General features: G+C 45.2%; 2 protein-coding genes across 2 annotated transcripts; one reads left to right on the plus strand and one right to left on the minus strand.

Annotated features, from left to right (window-relative positions):
- The first annotated feature begins 10,963 nt into the window (after nt 1–10,963).
- On the plus strand, nt 10,964–12,142 carry LOC123430914 (protein FLOWERING LOCUS T-like). Its single transcript, XM_045114742.1, has 4 exons — nt 10,964–11,186; nt 11,388–11,449; nt 11,582–11,622; nt 11,773–12,142. Exons 1-4 carry the CDS (start codon nt 10,998–11,000, stop codon nt 11,997–11,999), a joined length of 519 nt encoding a protein of 172 aa, XP_044970677.1. The 5' UTR covers nt 10,964–10,997; the 3' UTR covers nt 12,000–12,142.
- Nucleotides 12,143–18,344: 6,202 nt separating this feature from the next.
- On the minus strand, nt 18,345–21,580 carry LOC123430915 (G-type lectin S-receptor-like serine/threonine-protein kinase B120). The gene is made up of 7 exons (XM_045114744.1): nt 20,288–21,580; nt 20,089–20,181; nt 19,826–20,010; nt 19,496–19,706; nt 19,159–19,396; nt 18,918–19,068; nt 18,345–18,843 (listed from the first exon to the last, which is right to left on the minus strand). Exons 1-7 carry the CDS (start codon nt 21,549–21,551, stop codon nt 18,550–18,552), a joined length of 2,436 nt encoding a protein of 811 aa, XP_044970679.1. The 5' UTR covers nt 21,552–21,580; the 3' UTR covers nt 18,345–18,549.
- Between the last annotated feature and the right edge of the window lie 1,699 nt (nt 21,581–23,279).

Consider the following 23,279-nt stretch of genomic DNA (forward strand, 5'->3'; position numbering starts at 1 on the left):
CGCGATAATCCCTGGAGCTCAACTCCCTGATACTTAGAGCAGATAGGAGGCACCAGGACAGGATTCCTTCACATCGAAATCATATAGATTTCACAAATACCCGCGTGATCCTAAAAAAATTTTGAGCGAGAAAAGGAGTAGAGTTAAAGATTTCCTAAGACGGGAACCTCACCAGAGCATAGAAGAGGAGAAAAAAGAATCCTACTCTCCGATATAACTAAGACTCAAAACATTTTCTAGACTCGTCTCGGCCTAGTACGATCACACAAAGGCTCCTATGGTCCTAAGGCTCTGATTACCAACTTGTAACGACCATGATGCGGTCCTTTCCGATCTGGGGGACGAGGCCCCCGAATAGGAAAGAAACGCATCTAAGCATTTCGCAAGCAAGTAACATAGCACAAATAACAATAAAACTAGACAATTCGGGACTAACTGTCTTCTTATTAATAACTCAGAGTACATCACAGATACAATCAAGGTAGTTCCGCTGCGGACTACAAAACATGAAAATGCTATGCTACCCTGCCTGCAGGCCCACGATCACGACCACGCCTCAGTCCTCTGGATAGTTCACGTAGAGGCGGTCTGTCTCCTCGTCGTACTGCCACGCCAGTTGGGTGCCATTGGGATCATCTGTCTCTGGGGTACCTGTACCTGTTGGGAGTTTCGGAGGAATCCGTGAGCCACGGGGACTCAGCAATCTAAGACCTTGGTGCCAGAACTAGTCATGTTATTAGGTAGAGTAAGGGTGAAGTGTATAAGGCTGCATCATTCTAAGCTTGATTAAGTGGCTAACTTATGCAAAGTAATTGTGAAGGTGGTCTACACTAGCGGTCGGGTGTACTTGATCACTAAGTGATCCTGATCACCTACCTACGGCATTCATAACCCCACCGTGTCCCCAATCGAAGAGAGATCTTCGAGGGGACAGTCACGGTTACGCACACAGTTGGCAATTTTATTAGCTTTTGTTTGAGTTATGTAATACCGGATGTTAACAAAATATTCCAAGTTGCCACATAACCGCGGGCACGGCTTTCCGAAAGATTATACCCTGCATGGGTGCTCGAACTAGTCCATCACAAACGTACACAGGCCGCAAAGGCATCCTCTATCACGAATCTCATGATCTCGTCGGATTCCTTAGAGGAAAACCTCTACTCTGGGGGAAACCAAAGCTTCACTGGGATTCCTATACGCAAGATATACCGCTAAGGTAAGACAAGGCTAGCAGGACCTCCCGACGTGTCGACGACCCTGATAAGAGCCGTGTATCTCAGTCTCAGGACACGTCGGATGAGTGATGGTTACCACGCCAAAACACCGAGTTGCCCCGGGGAGCGTAATAAGCTCCTCTGGGTTGGACCAACACTCATGAGGAGCACTGGCCCGGGTTGTTGATTAAAGTCCTCGGGGTAGCTACTCCCTATGCAGGTTATTATTAAGTGATTAGCAAATTAACAACAATGTTGAGTCCTGCCGGACAAGCCTTAGCACTACGCGATTTATCAAGGGGGTCCCCATAACAACCCCGAACGTGTTAGGAGCGATCATTATGGAATCAAACACCGGTAACCGGTAACTAAGGCGACAATAACGGAACAAAGCACCCGGCAAAAGGCTAGGCCTCCCGTCATTTACCAAGTATATAGGTGCATTAATTAAATAACAAAATTTAAGATAATGATATCAAGCTCATGTTATCACATGAGACAAAGCACCTGCATCTAGCAACGCTATCATTAGTAGCTGAGCAAAGCCTACTTAGCCATACAAGTTTTGCTAGGAAGGGAACAGTGTTTGGGCTCATGGCATATGAAGAGGCAATTTCATTCCGTGGTAGGCAGCGAGCAATAAGACATGGAAACGAAAACTAGCATAACAAGTCTAGACATGGAATCAAGGTCATATCATCTTGCGTGTGATGTCCTCAGCTTGGAATGGTTCTGGTTCGTCCTGCACGTACTCTCCTGACTCCACGTATTCGTTCTCCGATCCCGGTGCTACCCAACATAAGAATAACAACTAATGAACAGCAGAACCACAAGATGCAACAATCATATGATGCATGAGATGAAAAATGAGCATGCACCACTATTTCTATCACTAGAACAAGCAAAAGAAACTACTACAAGTTTCTGGACAGAACTGTACACTAAGCTATTTTGACATGTCTGAGGATGGCATGAACAGATGCGGCTCGTGAAAACGATGCAAAACCATATAAAGAACATTGCAAACGGGGCTACGGTTCAACGGGAATCAACGAAACAAGATATGAAGCTCTACATGGAAGAATCAACACCACGCCCTCATTTGGCACAAATCTGGTATTCCCAGGTTGCCAAGACATGTAACAACCCAACATGAATGGATTGGAGCAAGGGAGAACAACACAACATCAACTAAGCACACACAATGATGAAAATGACTATACTACATAATCTGCCATAATCTGCATCTTAGCTCTTTGGGAGCTACATGCAACATAGCTATAGACCTCCAAACATGGCAAATAATATATGTGGATGTAGCCAACCAAGAACGCTACCAACACCAGCAAGAATCACAGCAAAATGAATTAAACTCTAGAAGATACAAGGCCACAAACTTTCCCAAAACCATCAGATCTCAGGGACTTAGTGAAAATTCCTGCACCTGACTTTCTGTCTTTGTTCTGAAGCTTTTTGACAGCAATCAAAACACAACCTACTGGACTCCAAATGAGATTAAATTTGACAGGGAGATTCACAAACCTATCAGGTCCAAAATCCTAGCACTGAGCTAAGGCTAGTTCTCAACACAATGACCAGCACATCCTCATCTATAGGAGAAGAAAATGTTTCTAGAATCTCAGACTTAGTGAAATTCCAGATTTCACTAAGCTGGACTTTTTCAGCCACATGCCCACTTTGTCTAGGCATAGTTTGCACACAAATAGCACCAAGTGATAAATGACACCACTATGATGTAGAGCAAAACTCCTACTACTATCACACAAAAACTCATGCCCTTGGGCTCCACCTATTCCATGGAAACCAAGATCAAACTTGCAACAAATCTGAATATGTCAACTCCATAAAGTAACCCAATGGAAAAACTAACTTCCCTACTGGATTCCTTGGGATCTTCTACCCTAATATCATATATAAAATGTGGGCAACTACTTGGAACAAGTGACCACATATTGAGGGAGAGAGAACCACTCCAAATCATGCCTAGGGAATGGGCATCATTTCATGTAGTTCCTACTAAAACATCAACTACAAAGTTTGAGCTCATGTGCACAATGACAAAGTGACATGGGGGTTTGAACCCCATGTTTGTGTCATGCACATCAACTTCACAACCCCTACTTTTAAGCCATCCACACAAACAACATACCATGCCCTCTCACATATGGACATGTGAAGGTGCATAGTTTTGCTTGCAAAGGTGGGGTGTCCCACACACACACATCCAGTCCACTACACACATCAAATAAGTTCTTGACCAAAACACAAGAAGTAGATCTCTAAATAAGTAACACAAGATGGGAACACCATGTCACCTACACATGCTCACAGCTAGGGAGTTCATGAACTATGTTCATGTGGGTGTGTTCTTCACACCATAAGCACCCCATGACATGCACACAATCATATCACCTATTCCACATAAGCAAGACACTAGTGCACCTATACCCACACTTGTGCTAGCTTCACCACACACTCACATACATATGAACTAGAACAACATATGCACTTATGTTCCAAAGTCCACACATGCATTCTTCTCAAACTAGCAACAAATGCTAGAACCCCTAGTGTTGAGAGCGGAAGAAATAAATACTACATGAGCTGCTGAGTCAAAACAATCACCTCACATGCTATAGAGCATGCCACATCAAAACATAAAAAAATAGAAGCTACAACAAATAAAATAAAAAAACAATGCTGGGGAGGGGGATCGAACTCAGGATCCCCTGGGTCAACCCCAAGGCCCATTCCACCCTGCTACTTGCCAACTTATCGACAGAACAGGGGAAATTGCTTGGTATGGTTGCTTCCTGTAGCTACTGTGCTATGGTGCAAACAGCAGGAAATAAAAAGGGGGTATATGTGGAGCCGCGGGGGATCGATCCCACGACCACCTGATCCAGGTCCGAGCACCGCACCACTACACTACGCTACGAAGACTGGACAGAGAAGAAACTTATGCCAGGAGTACTAAGTCTAGTGCGGGGCTTGGTCTGCACAGCACAGGGAAGCGCCGGCGACAGGGAGGCCGCCGTGGCTCCTGTGCTGCTGCTGCTGCGTTTCGACGGGGAAACAAATCGCTATACTCCAGCCTGATGAACGCCTCTACCTACTACATATCACTACCTGAGCACAAAAACGACACACTGGGCACACAAGCTATACCGCGTAGGCCATGTCGTTCTCCTCTTGGAACACAGGCACGCAACGTTCACCGGCCGGACCTCCTACAACACATGTAGCGAAGGAGAAGGAGGGAGGAGCTAGGTCTCACCGAGGGGAAGGAGGGAGAAGGCCGACCGGGGATGAAGTCTGTAAAGACGACGACCTGAAGAAGCTGTAGACGCGGGTGCAAAACCGACGCAGGGGAGGAAGAACGCCGGGAACTTGTCGTTGACGTGGTGCTGGCCGTCGGCGTGGTCGTTCCCCGGGGCTCCTAGCGCCGGGAATGGATCGCGGGCACCTTGCCCGAGCCCCCGGACATGGCGGACGGCGCCGGAGACGCCGATGACGGCGGGTAGACGCGGCGAGGAGCTACTCTTCTCAGGATCCCTAACCTACAGAACTTTACCTGACAGAGGAGAGGGGGAGAGAGATGGGGAAAGGAAGGTGGCGGCGGCCGAGGGGGACAGGGAAACCCTAGGCCGAGGGGGGCACGGACGCCAACAATATATGGGGGGCCTCAGCGTGCGCGCTCACGGCGTCGGCGTGCTCTCTCTCTCTCTCTGGAGCCTGACAGAAAGGTGCAGGGGGAAGACACAGCGTCAGGTGGGCGAAGGAGGGGCGAGTTGGGCTGTCACAGGGAAAACAGGGAGGACAGGATGGGCCTCGGGAGGGAGAAGTAGCCCATCTGGCGCCTGGTAAGAGAAAGACTCCTAGGCCTTTTCCATTTTTAAAAACAACACCAACAAAACAATCTCCCAGGGGATATCTATGGCAACAAAAACTAAAATAAAAATACCCCTGGTCTTAAGAAATTATGGCCTATTTGAATAAAATAGAAAAACAATATTTGGAGCAATTTGGAATAAATGCAAAACAGTGATTAATTTACTGTTTTGGATTTATTTGCACCCTTTAAACCAAGATACAAATCAGCAAATACACACATTGGCATCCTCCACAAAACACACTAAATCCTGAGCATTTTTTTTTGAAACAAGGTTGGGACAAGTGAATTTTGAATTAGGGAATTAAAGAGAGATAGAGGTTGCAACAAGACATGCTCACTACATTTGGGACTATCATCACATGGCATCTTAGAACATCTCAACATCACACAACAACACCAAGGAACTATACTCAAGACCACCACATCACATGAAATGCTAAGATCATATGGCAACAACACAAAGACATGGGCATGACATGATATGTTATGCGTGCATGCATGGGAAGAGAAAATAATAAGGTGACAACACATGAAATAATGAGCATGGGCTCTCTCATAGCATTGACAAGGTGGACCCACATGAGATAGGTTCCAAATATGGAAGGATTACATCTGGGGCACTACAGTGACGGATTGTCAACATGAATCTTGGACCATGGTTCATTCTTCAGAATCACTTTTTTCACACGTACTTTCCAAGCAGACAAGGCATTGGTGAACGTCACCATTGCCTTGATGTTTATCTTTGTCATGGGTTCGTCAGCCCACGGAAGTTTATCTTCATCCCGGCCGGGGAACAAGAACCTATTGTGCAACTTCGTCAAGAGCGTCTGGTCCATATGTGGTATCTGCTCGATAAATGATGCAATCATGGGTGCATGTGTGGTATCTAATGTGCGGCAGATCAAGAGGGCAAACGATTTTCTTGGCCTCATCGACACTAGTAGGACACAAGTTCCCCGCGGGAAGAACTTTATTATGTAGATACTTCAAATGCTCATCGAGGCTTTTGTTTGTCATTTGTTTTTGGCCTTCATCTTTAGAAGTTCGAGCGTGAAAATCAAGCGGGTAACCTTGGGATCGCAACCGTCATATAATGGATTCTTCGAGTCTAGTTCAAGTTGCACCAGCTTGACCTCCTCTCTAGAACCAACCCCGTCGCTAGTCGTACTCTTGTGAAGGAGGTCTCGAACATGAGGGTCATGCATGACCGAACTTAGTAGCGTCAAAGTCTGCGGCGTGTTCGTCGCCTCTTCTCCGCCATGTCCGGACTCTGCTTCTTCGCCATGTCCAGAATCTTCTCCGCCGCCATGTCTGGACTCTTCCCCGCCGCCCTGTCTGGACTCTTCCCTGCCGCCATGTTCGGACTCTTCACCGCCGCCGTGTCCAGCGCCATCGTGTTCGTGTTGATCGATCATCTCTTCGTCTAGTCCCTTGTCGTTATTCCCTGCCATGTGGATGTCCTCATCATCATCTTCACTTATCCACCGAGTATAGCCATCCATGAAATCATTGATCAGCAAGTGGGCCTTCAAACTGCCACCATCAAAAGGGTCCAAAATTACTCCTTCTTTGCATTTTGTACACGGACATCTAATCCCAGTCCGTTTATTTGCGTGCATGTCCATCACCGCGGATCGCTCCACCTTCCTTCTACTCACTTTCATGACTGCATGGTATAACAAGCAAAAGGGTTATAAACAAAATGCATGCATATAAAAATTTGGCATGACCTTGTCTATTAATAGGACATATCGAGTTTGCTTGAAATTCGCTGAAACGGAAATAAATCAACATTTCGGCAAAACATAAGCAACTCACGGGCATGTCATTCACACGAATCCCTTCATATCGCAAACACGCATATTCCCATTATTGAAGTGCACAACTTTTTACTCACCTATATTCCGAGAGAGATTATGCACGGCTAAATAAATAGCTAGATCTAATTGTTGTGAGGAGAGATGACTCTACCAAACTAGTGGAGAGGGAGAGAGATGGCCTAGTTAGCTAGATCTATATGTATGGAAGGAGGGAGAATCAAATAAATGTGGAAGCTAGAGTTAGAAGAGGCCATATTTATGAAGGAGAATTAGGATGAAGGGGGCATTAACGGGGAGAGAAGATAGATAGAAGGAAGAGATAAGAAGGGCAACAATGGTGGAGAAGTAACTTAGAGAGAGGAGAGGAGAAAGGAGGGGATAGGGCAAATGGGTGAGGAAGGGGAGAGACGGGGTGTGTGTGTGGATGAAAAGCTGCCCACAGCCACACGTAGTAGTAGCACTTTTTCTGAAGCAACGCTACTACTAAGTGGGGCCTAATAGTAGTAGCGTTGGTTTCAGACGAGCGCTACTGCTATTCTACTTAGCAGTAGTGTTTTTTACATGCGCACGCTGCTACTACTGCTATCGTCGGTGGCCTCGTTGGGCGCCGTTTAGCAGCAACACTTTTAATATTTCCAGCGCTACTACTAAGGCCATTATCAGTAACGCTTGGCAGAGCGAGCGCTACTGCTAAGTAGCAGCAGCGCGTGCTATATTCCAGCGCTACTAATAGGCTCCTACCTATAAGGTTTTCCTACTAGTGCGATCGATGTATGCTTCACTAGTTGGTGAAATGAAATATCTTATGGGCCTTAGGAAAAGTTGTATTACTCTTATCTCTAGATCTCAAAATAAAGTTTCTGATTGTTTAGCTAGTTTTTGTAGGATCGAAGGTCCAACTATGACTTTGGTTATTTCTGCTCATGAGGATGTTTTGAAGTTGGTCTTGGATGATTGTAAGGACCTTCATGTTGAGTAATACAAATATTATTCCTGCAAAAAAAAGTATTTGCAGCCAGCTGATATGCTCACGGGCGATGGTTTTCCTGAAAACAAACGAGATAATATCCCCTCGCAACAAAACAAAAAAGTGGTAATATCATCCGCCGCCGCAATGGGGGCACTGAGTGGCAAGTCGCAAACCCTATCCAAACGCCAACACTATTGCACCAGAGAGAAGATTCCTGGGTCAATTCTGTGGCTTGCCAGGCCCAGCCACGGAAGAGTTGTATGAGTGGTCGTGGTGCTGGTGCGTGTGCAAACCTTTTCGATCGAAAGGTTTCTGCCGGCAAAATCACCATCAAGCGGGCCGGGGGAGCCGCTGCATGCCGTGCGTGGACGCCACGCACCCGATCACGGGATCACACACCCTGTGCATAACTATCGTGGTTGCGGCGCGCGGCAACGTATATATCCTGCTCGTTGCGGCGCGCGGCAAGCGTATGCCCATGGCTCCCTTTAGCCCTGCTGCCGCTCTCGCGCCCGCGCTGATCCGATCACATATCTTTTGTTTTTTCTCGTCTGATCCGATCCGATTGATCGATCTAGCTAATCATTCTCTGTCCCCATCGAGAGCATGTGCTTGCGTCGGCAACGAAACTACTTCCTTTTTTTCTAAATACTTGTCGTTGGGGAGAAGTAAATATTTGTTGTTGAAGAAAACTGAACTAATTTTCTTCGACAAGTATTTAGAACCAGAGAGAGTAGTATGTACGCACGCATGCAAAACCGTCATTGATCAGGTCTTTGGGTTTCCTAAGAGGGTTCGATATTTCTTAAAATAATTTCCATTTTTTTAAATATGCTAAGAAATTTTAAAAAGTTTGTGAGTTTTTAAAAATGCTTGACTTTTTTGTGGTCATAAATTTAGAATTTTCTCATGAATTTTAAAATTGTTTGTGAATTTTAAAAATATTCATGTGCTACCTTCTACCGGTTTATAAGGCACGCGCTTAATTATCTCGAGGTTGATAAATAGGCTAGTGTAATACAAGTCATATATCATCAAAAACGTATCATTAAAAATTTCAAATCGTCTAATTTCTAATGGGATAATTTTAGACTATACAAATCATATTATGTTGGTCAAATTATAGATCTAGGGATACGTATAATCCTTATAAACCAAAAAGGATGTAGTATTCTAATTAAAAAATGAAAAATAACAAAAAAAAGGAAATATACATTAAAAAGAACAAGAGAAAAAATCCTGTAGAGAAAAACACACAACAAAAAGGACCGAAACAGGAAGAACTGTCCTACATGGACCTGCCTAATAGCGCCCACAACAGTGCACATTTGCTCAACCACCCATGGTATGAGCGGAATAGGAATCACATCCCTCTCCTAAAAGGAAATTCATCAAAGTTTCCATAATTCTGAAATTGGGAATTCATCAACTTTTTTTAAACTCTGTCATGAGAGTGGTCAACAATTTCTTTCTCTGTGTTATTTAATGGGGAACAAACTAAATATATTTAGCCTATTAGGGATATTCGTGAAGGTGATCACATCTTAATGTATTTGTTTTTTACTAGCAATTGAAGGGGCAAGGAATCAATCGAGTCAAGTCAGTATTTGTTTTAGCAAGGGCTATCCAGGGCATGTTAGAAGAGAATTGAAAAATCTACTTCAAGTTCCCAATGATGTCGGAGTTAGGAGGAACGCAACGTTGAAATATCTCACTGTTCACATTTGGAAATGCACCTAGGGTTGGATCGAGCAATTTTTGCCAGATGTTAGAAAGAAGTTCTTATTAGATCCGTAGCCCTAGCGATTCCCACACCTTCTCCATGCCTTGTTCTAAATTTCTAAGAGGAGTGTGTCGCCACATTCAGATTCTTCTTCGAGGCTTTTGGTGGGGCAGTAGGAATGGGCAGAGAAAACTAAGCTGGGTGTCATAGGACACTAGTGCATGTGGAAGTTTCTTAGTGGCCTTGGATTTTCGGGACACTGGTGTATTCAATACATCCCTACTAGACAAATAATCTTGAAGAATTATCATGTACCCACATTTTTTTATTAAGAGCACGGCTGCTCAAATATGTTTTTTCCAAGATTGTGATTTCATGGAAGCAACTTTGGGAGGTTGTCCTTCACAAATTGAGAGAACCATTCTAGAGAGACAAGATGCATTGAAACTTGGCGTAGTTCAAAGAACCGGAGATGCAGCAAGCATGGGAGTATGACAGTGTAATTCTTTGAAGTCTGTTTTACACATGAAGGACGGGCGTTGAACATGCATGCTCATGACCTATTCCCTCCGTTTCTTTATATAAATATTTCTAGAGATTTTATTATAAACTATACATGGATGTATATAGACATATTTTAAAGCATCTTTACGTTGAACATAGAGAGTAGCTGACTAGCCCGAAATTACATTTATGCTATCAATGAACGGCATTTGTGGCTTCAAAATCACCCCAGACAATGACATTGCTATTGTACCATTCATGATTGAGTAAGTAAAGTGCTAGATTACGCCTAAAAAAGGATTTGCGTCCTGCTCTAGAAAGGGCGAGGAATCATATCATACATTTTGTGATTCCGTACTTGGTACCAAGTGGCAACAACTCAATCGTCGGATCGTAATGCATATCTACGGCGGCAATACTTTAGCCGTCCGATCAGAAATCAAGTGGGAGCGGCCACAGGTTCTCACGATGTCAGATATCAACACTTTATGCGGGAAGCATACTTTTAATCCGATATACCTTTCAAGCTCTGACTAGAATCCAGTGCAAAAAGGAGAAGCTCTGATTAGCCCTTTCAAAAAAAGGAAAACCTCTGATTAGTCTAGGACTGGCGAAAAGGCACGCCACACGTCGTCTAGCTTATCTTTTGAACCAATAGTCACGCCGAATATGCGTGTGTGGGAAATTCACTGGGAGGCCTATAAATAGCATGGTACACCGGTGCATACGCCATATATCATCACCAAGCTAATTTCTCGTACGGCGACACCGGCCTAGCCACGTCTGAACCTAAGTAAGCCGAAGTAACAGGCGAGCTCTGCCGGTGGTGATCGAGCTAGCTAGCATGTCGAGGGATCCGCTGATCGTCGGGATGATCGTCGGCGACATCGTCGACTACTTCGACGCGTCGGCGCGGCTGAGGGTGCTGTACAGCAACCGCGAGATCACCAATGGGTCCGAGCTGAGGCCGTCGCAGGTGGCGAACCAGCCGACGGTACAGATCACAGGGCGACCCGGATCACTCTACACGCTCGTGAGTGCTCATACATACGTTACGATCATTCCTTATTTGTTTGATCATCGATCGATCGTCTATCGTTTTTTTAGTACTAATATCATGCATTCATGCACGCACACGGCCTTAGTTTTAACGAAGGTGTAACACATATTTACATGTGTCTTTCTATGCTGATGCGTGCATAAGTAATGTGGTGCCATGTTTATTTGTTACTAGGTGATGGTAGACCCCGATGTACCTAGCCCAAGCGACCCTTCCCAACGGGAATACCTTCATTGGTACGTGCGTGATCTCATGCACTTTTGGGGCTAACCAAAATTTGGCAAATAAAACCCGTCAATATTTTTATAGTATACCAGCTAGTTAAGCTAAGTTACCCAGTTCGATTAATTTCTTCCTTGCATATATAGGTTGGTCACAGACATACCAGAAAGAGGAGACGTGAGCTGTGGTAAGAAATTAATTTACCGCGCATGGATATGTTTGTACTGTCATCATATTTGATGAATAGGTCATTTTTTTTCCAACAAAACCCCGTCGCCGGGCCGTTTTTAATCCGGCGGGAACCATTAGCCAAACCTTTTTGTGTGTGTGCATGCAGGAACTGAGGTGGTGGCGTACGAGAGGCCGCAGCCGACGGCGGGGATCCACCGTGTGGCATTCGTGGTGTTTCGGCAGACGGCACAGCAGGCAATCTACGCGCCAGGGTGGCGCTCCAATTTCGTCACCAGGGACATGGCGGAGTGCTACAGCCTCGGCGCTCCGGTCGCCGCCGCCTACTTCAACTGCCAGAGGGAGGGCAGCTGCGGTGGCCGGAGGTACCGATGAAGCAAGCTGGCTCTATGTACGTACGTATGCGCGATCGGTCCATGCAGATGGGGTCACACAAAATAAGTAAGCAAATGAATAAATGTGTGTAAGCTAGGTAGCTGCTTCTAATGCATCCAGTGTAGTACTGGCTAGCTATCTCGACCGGCCCTATGTAATTGTTCATGTTGAATATATATTTGTGCAAGTATATTGTGTCGTAGGTTCACCTCCTAGTTTCTTGTATAGTTAAGGTAGAGGCACATCTTATAACTATATATACGTGTCTAGTGTATCCAATCAATACTGAGTGTTGCCACATAAACGCGGGCACGGTTTTCTGAAAAGATTTAATTCTGCAGGGGTGCTCCAACTAGTCCATCACAAATTACTACAAGCCGCGTAGAAATCCTCGATCACGAAGCTCGCAATCTCGTCGGATTCCTTAGTGGAAAACCTCAACTCTGAGATTACCCAAAGCATCACCGGAATCCCGATGCACAAGATATTTCATCAAAGGTAAAACTAATCCAGCAAGGCCGCACGACGTGTCGACGATCCCGATAGGAGCCGAGTATCTCGTTCTCAGGACACGACGGATGGAACTAGCTACGAGTGCCAAACCTCGAGTTTCCTCGCGGTGGCCCCGCAGGCAGACCGTTTTGGACCAACACTCATGCGGAGCACTGGTCCGGGGGTTGATTAATTATCGGGGGGTGCCGGCGGGTCCCTATGCAATTTTATTAGGTTATTAGGAAAATGTAAAACCAATGTTGGGCCTTGCCAGACCAGCTTTAATCTAAAACGAATTATCAAGCGGGTCTCCATAACAACCCCGAACGTGTTAGGAGCGCTCATTTATGAAACATAACACTGGTAGCCGAAACTAAGGGGGCAAAGGTGGAACAAAACACCAGGCTAGAAAGGCCGAGCCTTCCACCTTTTACCAAGGAACCCATGTTATCACATGGAAGCAACTGCACCTGCAACTAGCAACGCGAACACATGGTTAAGCAAGTAGTAACATAGCCAATCATTGGTTTGCTAGGTTGTGAACAGTTGAAGGTTTCATGACATTGTTGAGAGGCTCATATATAACATGTGGTAGGCAACGAGACGTAAACGGTAGAAACGGTATAACTAGCATGGCAATGATAGTAATGGTATCTGGGGAAATGGTCATCTTGCCTGAGATCCCGCTTGGAAGAAGAACAACGCCGTGAAGTCGGCGAACCAACGTAGTCGAATGGTTCCTCACTTTCCGACACGCTTGCGGAACTCTATCGAGACGGAGGAAACCAGAACATCAACACAAATATTCACCACGGCAAAGCACGACATGAAGCACAACCTAATATGATGCATGATCAGATCAAATATGCACGGCATGGCATGACAATTCACCTCACACAAACACTACACATTAAGTGAAGCTCGATATGCAACGAGTTGCATATCGACGAAACTCCACATTTAATTGTTTAGTTCACTCCCGTTTAGCAACACGGCAATATTAAAATGTTGTTAACATGGCAAGGGGTGAAGCGGTGATTCTACATGTCATCCTAGTCGGTTAACATGTGGAACATAGAACGGAGCTACGTTTCAAGAGACATGCACAACATGATGCACTAACTAAAATGATGCATGGATGCTCAACCCCTAACTATGCACTTACACCAACCTACAAAGGTCAACAAGGGCCACCTCATCACAAAGTGACAATTCTGCATAACTGCTCACAACTGGAAACTGGTGTCTCCATTGGATTCCTTGGGTTCTCCTACCCCAAATCCATATATTACACTGCTCTATATGCGTGCGTAAAAACACCAGAAACAGCAAAGGAAAAACTACACAGGATCAAACTACGCTAATAACAAGAACAGTGGATGTTCTTGATATGCCAGATTTGGCATATATTCCTCTTCTGGAATATTCCAGATTTGGAAATACATCACAAAACTAAACAAAACAAAAATCATATAAACATCAGGGGGTCTCACTGGTCATACTCACCAGGGCCCTAATGGGTGTATGCAAGTGGGCCATACCCCCACAATACACACACACCCCTACTACTGCACCACACACCTAAAAGAAAATAAAATGTGGGCAGGGAGAATCGAACCCTGAACCCCTGGTTAAGCATCTCAAGTGCTACCAGTCGAGCTAGCTACAAGTTCTGGCAAGAGGGGGCTTCGGCCTTAGTAGAGATGACACAGAGGTGGAGCTCACCTCGGGCCAAATCGGGCCGGCTGGAGGAGGGATTGGGCATGCGGGCGCTGGAACCAGGTGTGTGGCCGAGCGAGCGCTCAGGCGCAGCCACCATCCCGTGCAGGTGAGAGGCCACGAGGCCCACGCGCTCACGCACGGAGAGGGAGGCACAACCTCGTCAGCTTGGCGTTGCAGGTGGTCACAGGGAGGCACATGAGCTCGCCGAAGCAAGGGCCCTCTCGACGTGGGGCCAATCGGCGACGGGGGAGGATCCAACGCCCTCAGATCCGGTGGCTGGCTCCATTCCCAACGGCTGCAGCGTCTGGCACCGAGAGGCCGACCTGCCGTGAGCCTCGAACACGGATCCTGGGGAAGGAAAGGAGAAAGAGTTCAGCATGGGGGAGAGACCCGGTGAGAGGAAGGGGAGCAGGGAGGAGGAGAGGCAGCCTGGTCCCGGCGAGGCGGCGGTCTCCAGGGGCTTCGGCGGCGGCGGAGCATATCCTGACAGGAGGAGCTCGGGGATGCTCTGTTGCTCGGCTGCGGGAGGAAGGCAGCTCTTGGAGGAGGCACTCTCAGCCGTCAGATCTTTGATCCAGCGGTCAAGGTCGATTAGGGGGGCTAGATCAGATCTGGTTGGCTCTGGAAGGAGGGTTCGGTGGTGGAGGCTGGTTGGCTGATGCGAGATGGAGGGGATTGGCTCGGTGGGGAAACTGAGAGAGGAGGAGACCAAGTGGTGTGTGGCGGCGGCGGATGGGACAAGGGAATTTGTCCCAAAATTTTAGGGTTGGCATGGTTGATCTATATATATATATAAATATAAACTAGCTCAGGACCCTTTGATTTAATTAGACGGTCGAAAATAGGCTGGTTAGGGAGTCCAGAGGAGGGGATCGGGAGGAGGAACGAGAGGAGGGAATCGGCGCAGGGTGAAGGAGACGGGGGATGGAGCGGCGCTGCAGGAGGAGAGGGAAAACGGTCGAACCGGCAACGATATATAAAACCCCGAAAAACGTCCAACGATAACCCGAAGACGGTGCCGCTACGGTCGACCGTTCGGATAACAAACGGACTCCGATTGCGATGAAATTTGGCAGGCGGTCTTCCTACATAAAAATAAGACCGCACACCAAGTTTCAACCCAATTAGAGAAAGTTTTACACACACTTTTAAAACAGGATTTTGACGATACCGCGGGCGCGTGCCAGTGCAGTCGGGCTCAAAACGGACAACGACGAGCACCGGCAACTAACAACGGATGCAACTTTTGAAAACTGGCGGCAACAGGATGCCGATGCAATGCTGATGATGCGCATGATGCAACAAATAAAAATAGACACACGACGAAAACGAAATAAAGGGGGAATCTTCTGAAACGTCGGCATCGGGCTGTCACACTCTCGAAGGCAAAATTGTGCCTCTCATGGAAGCAAAATCGTGTCTCTCTCAAAAAATGCACTTTTCCTTTCCGTAAGGCACGGGCGTGCTTGTCACAAAGGAAAAACCGTGCCTCTTGCAAAAAATCAAAAAAAGCGTTTTTCTCTTTTCGAGACAGAAGCAAAATTGTGCCTCTTGCAGAAACAAAATCGTGCCTCTTGCAAACAAAAAAAATAGAGTTTTTCCCTTTCCGAGAGACAAGGCCGTGCGTGTCGCGGAAGCAAAACCATGCCTCTCGCCAAAAAACAGAAAACACATTTTTTCCGTTTTCGAGAGGCTCGACCGTGCCTCTCACGGAGGCAGAAACATGCTTCTTCGAAAGCAAAGCCGTGCCTCTCATAAAAAAACAAAAAACGTGTTTTGAACGAAATCCCGGTGAAAACTAAGAACGACCGGTGAAAAAGCGAAACACCAAAAAACCAATTTAAAAAGCCAAAAATGCGTGCGAAAATATAAAAAAAACGAAATTCCGAGGAAACGCTGAGGGCGTGACACATGATGACGGCTGAAAATGCGCCAAGTGGCAGCGCCGCGAGTGCTCTCTGGGAGGCTCCGGAAGGAGCGCTCGCTAACTAGTGACTCCCGCCCATGTAGGGAAATACTCCATATTCTGCTTCATTGGGAGCTCCTAGCGCTCGTTAACGATCCGACGCCTGCACCGCTGCTAGCATGGGCCGGTCCATCAGGGTGTTGTGCAATTTTGTTTCTGATATTTTTGTGTTACGAAAATAAAAATATGAAATCAAAAAAGTTCATAGATTTAAAGAAAAAAGGATAATCCAACTGAAAGAAATTTCATATCTTTAAAAAAGGTTCATCAATTTTTTTTTAAACATCAATTTGAAAAAAAGTTCATTGAAAATGAGAAAATAGTTCATCCCATATAGAAAAAGTTCATTAAATGTTTAAAAAGTGCAATAAATTTGTAAAAAGTTCAACAAAAGTTCATGTGTTATACAAAAGTTCATTGAACTCAAAAAAGTCAACAAAATTTAAAAAAGTTCATTCATTTTCAAAAAGATGTTCATATAAATTCGAAAAAAATCATTAATATTCAAAAAAATTCATCAATCTTAAAAACTATTTACTGATTTTTTTCATCAATATTCAAATAAGTTCATACAATTTTCAAAAAAAATTGTCAATCGGCCGCTAGATTGGCCGGTCCATTTACGAACGCCACAGGCGCCAGTTAACAAGCATGCACGTTGACTGGCAGTCTGGCACCTGTGGCGTTAAATATGAAATGTCCGCTTCATTTGTCAAGGAAGGGAAGCTTTTAGCTTGGCTTTTTTTCCTGCTGGTTTTCTGTTTACTTTTTGTTTCTCTTTTTATTTTATAAATTTTCATTTTTAATTTCATGATTTCTTTTTTCTGAATTGGCTTTGAGAACAGCGAGTAATTTTCAAATTTGATAGTTGTCGAAAATTTAAACTCTTTCGAATTCATTAGCTTTTTCTGAATTTGCGAACTTCCTATTTCACGAACTTTTCGAGAATAAGAAAAATATCACCAGTTCTTTTTCTCCTAAACCAGCAGCCAAGAGTGAGTGGGCGCTGAAGTGTATGATCTGATGAGAAAACCCGACGAAACTGATTGAGAGATACATGGGCCTGCCCAGACGGACGCCTTTGAGACGGTAATTTCACGAACTTTTAGGAAACTTCTAGGGACCACTCAAGAAAAAAGGAGGCCTCTAGGGATTGACAGTAAAGTCACGTCTCTCACAGCCTCACGAGTCGCGTGACGGTCTTGATACACTAAAGCCGGCCGGATCAAGACACCGGAACTACTCCGACGTGTTCCCCACGCTGGATAGGAGGACAACAGGGGGACTCTCAAATGACACAGAGGAGCATCGGCTTCCCTTTGTGCATGCCATTCCAGTCCGTCGCACAAAAACACTTTGAACTCGGGTTAGTTTGTCAGATAATAATCGACAAAACATATGATAGACCTCCTTTTCAAAAAGAAACATATGAGCTTGATTTAGCCCATGTTGGCATGTATTTTTTTTTTCGATAGACTTCTGGCTGTTTATGTACCTTGCACTACGGTTCAACCTTTGCGATTAAATAAAATGGCTGCATGCATCATCATGATGCAGAGGCCGGGGGCTCATCCTCCTTTTCAAAAAAAATAATAATATGATAGACCTCCTACCATTTCGACCGGTGCTGACGCAATCCGCAGTCTACAAGAGCCGTCAAGAATAATGTACGTAGTATTTATGACCCAAAATGTTTCAAGGATACAAATCATTTCCTGAATAATAGAATATGCCGAAACATTAATTTATACTTCAAAACAATTATGCTAGAGTCTAGACCATATATGATCACTACTCCCTCCGTTCATAAATATAAGTCTTTTTAGAGATTTCACTAGGGGACTACATACAAAGCAAAATGAGTGAATCTACACTTTAAAGTATGTCCACATACATTCGTATGTAGTCTCTTAGTCAAACCTCTAAAAAGATTTATATTTAGGAACGGAGGGAGTAGAAGAGAGGCTTCACAAGTTTGATGGATATGTAAAATTTTCAAGCAAAATGTTCATGAGCTAAATGCAGAAGAGATAAAAGTACCACGTGGTTATGTTCAGGAGGCACGATATCTATTGTATTTAAACTATTAATAGACTGATACAGTGCTTACAGTGAGGGGGCAAGAGAAGCATTACCGTCAGGATAATCAGTGGAGGGATCTGGGACCAGCAACATCAATGAACAAGACATTGTAGATAATGCCAACAGCGTAGAGAGCGAGAAAACATATCTTTGCTCGAAATAGAACATTCTGAATTTTGTAGTAGTTCTCAATTCACAGCCATTCCGCCTACTGAAGGAATTGCATTCAAAATATCTATAGATCATAAAGTATACAACTTCCGACACTGAAATCTGCATATATAGCACTTAACGCCCCTCTAGTGTTGTGATACTCACTGCATTCAAGGAGTTTTCCCTTGATTTTTGAGCTTCGAAATTCTGTAGAGCGAAATATGCAGGCTGCTTTGGTACGGGGAGCAATGCACTTTCATTCTCTAACATAAAAGAAACCGATGACATGAGTGGCCTATCATCTGGACGATCTTGAACACACAAAAGACCAACTTGAATACACCGTAGAACTTCATGAAGTGAACAGCTCTCAGCAAACGAAGAGTACACTAGTTCTGTTGCTTTTCCATCTTCCCATAGTCTCCACGCCTGAGCCAGTAGAACCAACTTATGAGAAAGTTGAAATGTTTGACAGATTAAAATTCTGTGCATTTTGTACTTACATAAGTTGTCAGGCCGACAAAGTTCACTACGAGTTGCGGTGAGGTGATCTTCAAGCCACTTACAACCTCTAAGATAAGAACACCGAAGCTATAGGTGTCTGATTTGACAGAAAAGGCACCTCCCATAACGTATTCAGGCGACATGTAGCCACTGTTTAGATAACAAAAAATGCATAATTTGGGATAAATATACAACATAAACTTGAATCCTGATAGGTGGCTAGTTCCTTGAATTACTTACTATGTCCCAACAACGCGGGTAGTTTTTGCTTCTTGTTTGTTTCCACCAAAGATCCTTGCCATACCAAAATCTGATATTTTGGGAGCCATTTCGGAATCCAGCAATATGTTGCTTGGTTTGAGATCTCTGTGAATTATAGTTAGTCTTGAATCTTGGTGGAGGTAACGAAGACCTCTGGCCACCCCTTTAATTATTTGGAAGCGTGTGATCCAATCAAGCACATATTGTCTTGTGCTATCTCCAAAGATGAAACATAAACAAAGTATACTATCAGCAATCAGTGATATCCTTTTGGTAATAAAAAAACATGTAATATGTATCAGAAGTCTAAACATACCAAAAAGGAAGGCGTCCAGGCTTTTGTTTGGTAAGTATTCATAGATAAGTAACCTCTCATCTCCATGAATAGAGCAACCAAGAAGTCTAACAAGGTTTTTGTGCTGCAATTTTGCAATTAGAATTATCTCATTTTTAAACTCCTCCATCCCTTGCCCAGAACCCTTACTAAGTCTCTTGATAGCAACTTCAGTGTTCCCTTGTAGGATGCCCTGCATGATTGCATCATCCTAAATTGTGAAACTATGAAAGGTATTCTTCCACAGATAAAATTATTCTCAAGAAATAGAGCATGTTCTACCAATACGATGAATGCAGAACTTTCTGTTACCTTGTAAACTTTGCCAAAACCTCCACTTCCGATTTGTTTAGAGTCTGAGAAATTATCCGTTGCCGTGGCAATATCTTGAAAGCTAACAAAAGGAAAGTCTGCATGTTCACCTCCAATTTCAGTAGACGAGCGAAGATATCCTAGCATTGGTCTGTTCTGGATTCCCTTCTTCTTTTTTTTGCTTGCTAAAGATCAATACTTTGTTACTAACACTTACAAAAATGAAGTACAATCTTGACAATAGAGACCTTTTTTTATTTTACCTTTGCATTTGTATATCCCAAGGGCTATGCACGCGAGTATGAACACGCAAGCCATGGTTGGGAGTATAATCTTTACCAATTTGCCATTTTGAACTGCAAAAAGAATCATGTATAAATTTAGCACATCACTTTTTTTCTAAACAAAAACAGAATTACCCTAAACCATGGCAACAGAAGGCTAGAATGGAGTGGTGCATACCAGGAGAGTTGGCAAGCCGGAGGTACAAGATCTCGTCGATATTACTATACTTCCCTGTATCGACAAGCTGATCCCCTGTCCAAAGCAAGCACTTTGACTGTTGGGCCATAGCACTGTTATTGCTCAAGTTGGTGTAGGCGTAGGCTTTACACGAGCAATTGTTGTTGCACTCGGCCGTGCATTCGTCAAAGCTTGTGTTGAGGACATGTAAAAACTTGTCAGGTAACTTCATCTTAGGCAAGGTCACGAAATGACTTTGCTTGCCGCATTCCAGCTCCTTGGTTCTTGTACATCCGCTCGAAAAGTTAAGACCAGCGGGTTCAAACCCATCGAGACAACGACATGTCGCGGCAGCCCCGGTGTTGTCACAATACCCGAACGGGCCACATGAAGCATAGAGCTCGCAGCTGCTAGAGGGATAAGCGTTGACGGTTGTCCAAGATGAGTGGTTGTTCCAGCTAAGAGTCCTCATCACACCCATGTAGTCGAGCATAAGGCGTGCATACGGTGAGCCACCAGAAACAGAGAATTCATAATAGAACCCGTCGGTGCTTGTTCCACCAAACGCTTCATAGAAGACAGTGTTCTGGTATACGGCACCAGCTACCGACGCATAATCAAGAACATTGAGACGGAAGTAGGGCATAGTCCCGTGCCAAATGACTAACTGAATGTAATTGTTGGGGTCAAGGCCCAACGAAAAATCTCCAGTGGATGGGTCAATGGGGCCTTTCCAAGCAATTAGGCGCCTGGCAACGAGACCCTTGTCTTTTTTCTCTCTCAGGTAGATCCTAGTACCGGGTAGAATGGTGTCTGTCGGGTGATCAAAGCTCTGCCATATGCGTGTGCCATTTGGAGAGAGGAGGACAAAGTTCCCCGTGTCAAGCAGCACCGCAGCAACTCCCGTGCCCGTGATGTCGTTCTTCACTGCCCAAGGAGTGCGGCCTTGGGAGTCAGACAACACCAGGCCGGAACTGTTGGTGATGGCGAGCGTCGGAGATGAAGTGGCGGCGATTGGATTGTCGCGGTTGGCGGTCCATACGATGGTACGGCCAGGGATGCTGTGGTACCATATGCCGAGGTACAGGCTCGTGTTGGGGCTGTTTGAGGGGAAGAAGCCGAGCGCGAAGTGCCCGCCCTTGGAGACGATGGTGTCGCCGGCGGAGAGCGGCTTTGCGTGTGTGAGCTGGTCATCGGATTTGCAGAGTGAACTCAGCAATAGGAGGGTCAAAAGTGGAATGCAAGACTTGCCCCTAAAGCCCATCTTCTTCAACTCCCGGCAGCAAGGAACTAGTTGAGGGGCATGTGGTCTCCTCCTCAGAACCATTCGGCTGCAGATATAGAAGGTAAAACTGAAATTGGACGGCCATCGCATAGCTACAATGGAAGAGTAGTACTCGCTATAGACCTGACTCCGAAGTCTCCCCACGTCGCTGCACGCGCAAAGAAAAATGGTTGCCGGCCGTTCAGATTGGAGAATGCGACAGGGGAAACCTCGCTCTGTAAGGACGCGTCGCTTGCCGTGGAACGCTCGGACGGACTGGTTGAGGCTCACGAAGTGACAGCGGACGGCTGGTGTCTCCTGTACGCACGAAAGGTCTCATGCCGTGTAAAACAAAGCGTTTCGGGGGAACTGGCTCAACCCTTTAGGGGTGGTTTATCACATATATTTATAGATGATGTATCAAGGATACGTTACAATATACACGTATAGGTACAGATAACTATACAGTCTAACACCCTCCCTCAATCTTAACTACTTCCTAAAGAATCTAGAAGAGTAAGATTGCGCCTACAGGCCTCAAACTGTGGTAAAGGCAATGGCTTGGTGAAGATGTCTGCAAGTTAATCTTTTGAAGAGATGAACTTGATTTGTAATAGCTTCTGAGAAACACGTTCCCTCACAAAGTGATAGTCAACTTCGATGTGTTTTGTTCGAGCATGGAATACCGGATTCGTCGAGAGGTATGTAGCACCGATGTTATCACACCAAAGTTTAGGAGGCTGCAGTTGGGAGATCCCCAATTCCTGAAGCAAAGACTGTACCCATATGAGCTCTGCAGCGGCATTGGCCACAACCTTATATTTAGCTTCAGTACTGCTACGTGACACAATAGCCTGTTTCCGAGCACTCCAGGCGATCAAGTTGGAGCCAAAGAACACAGCATAGCCCCCCGTGGATCGCCTGTCATCCGGACTGCCAGCCCAGTCCGCATCAGAATACGCCGAAAGCACCCGAGTAGGGTTCGGTCGAAGGTGAAGCCCGTGAGACACTGTGAGTCGCACATAGCGCAAGATATGCTTAACAGCAGACCAATGAGTGTCACGGGGCGCATGAAGATACTCACAAACCCTGTTGACCGCGAATGATATATCTGGCCTCATGATAGTCAGATACTGAAGGCCACCAACAATACTCATGTACATCGTAGCATGAGCAGAGGACAGGAGCTAACCATCAACAGCAGTGATCTTGTCAGTAGTAGACATATGTCACGTCCAAGATGCGACCCTATCCTCAATTTGGCACGAAGGCCTCGTTAGGGATAGAAGCGCATCTCGTCGTGTCTCAAGGATGGATATCGTTACAAGTACATGTACTGAAAAGAAGAGATATATATACAGAGTTCGCTTACACTCGCCACAAGCTACATCAGAGTCACATCGGTACATTACATAATCATCAAGAGTAAGAGCAGGGTCCGACTACGGACGAAAACAAACGAGAAAATGAAACGACGTCCATCCTTGCTATCCCAGGCTGCCGGCCTGGAGCCCATCCTAGATCGATGAAGAAGAAGAAGAAGAAGAAGCAACTCCAAATGAACAATCAACGCGTTCGCGTCAAGTAACCTTTACATGTACCTGCAACTGGTGTTGTAGTAATCTGTGAGCCATAGGGGACTCAGCAATCTCATTTCCAAAGGTATCAATACTAGCAAAGCTTAGTGGGTGAGGTATGGTTAAGTGGTGAGGTTGCAGCAGCGGCTAA

Source organism: Hordeum vulgare, chromosome 2H, assembly GCF_904849725.1.
Source record: "Hordeum vulgare subsp. vulgare chromosome 2H, MorexV3_pseudomolecules_assembly, whole genome shotgun sequence".
Lineage (NCBI taxonomy): Eukaryota > Viridiplantae > Streptophyta > Magnoliopsida > Poales > Poaceae > Hordeum > Hordeum vulgare.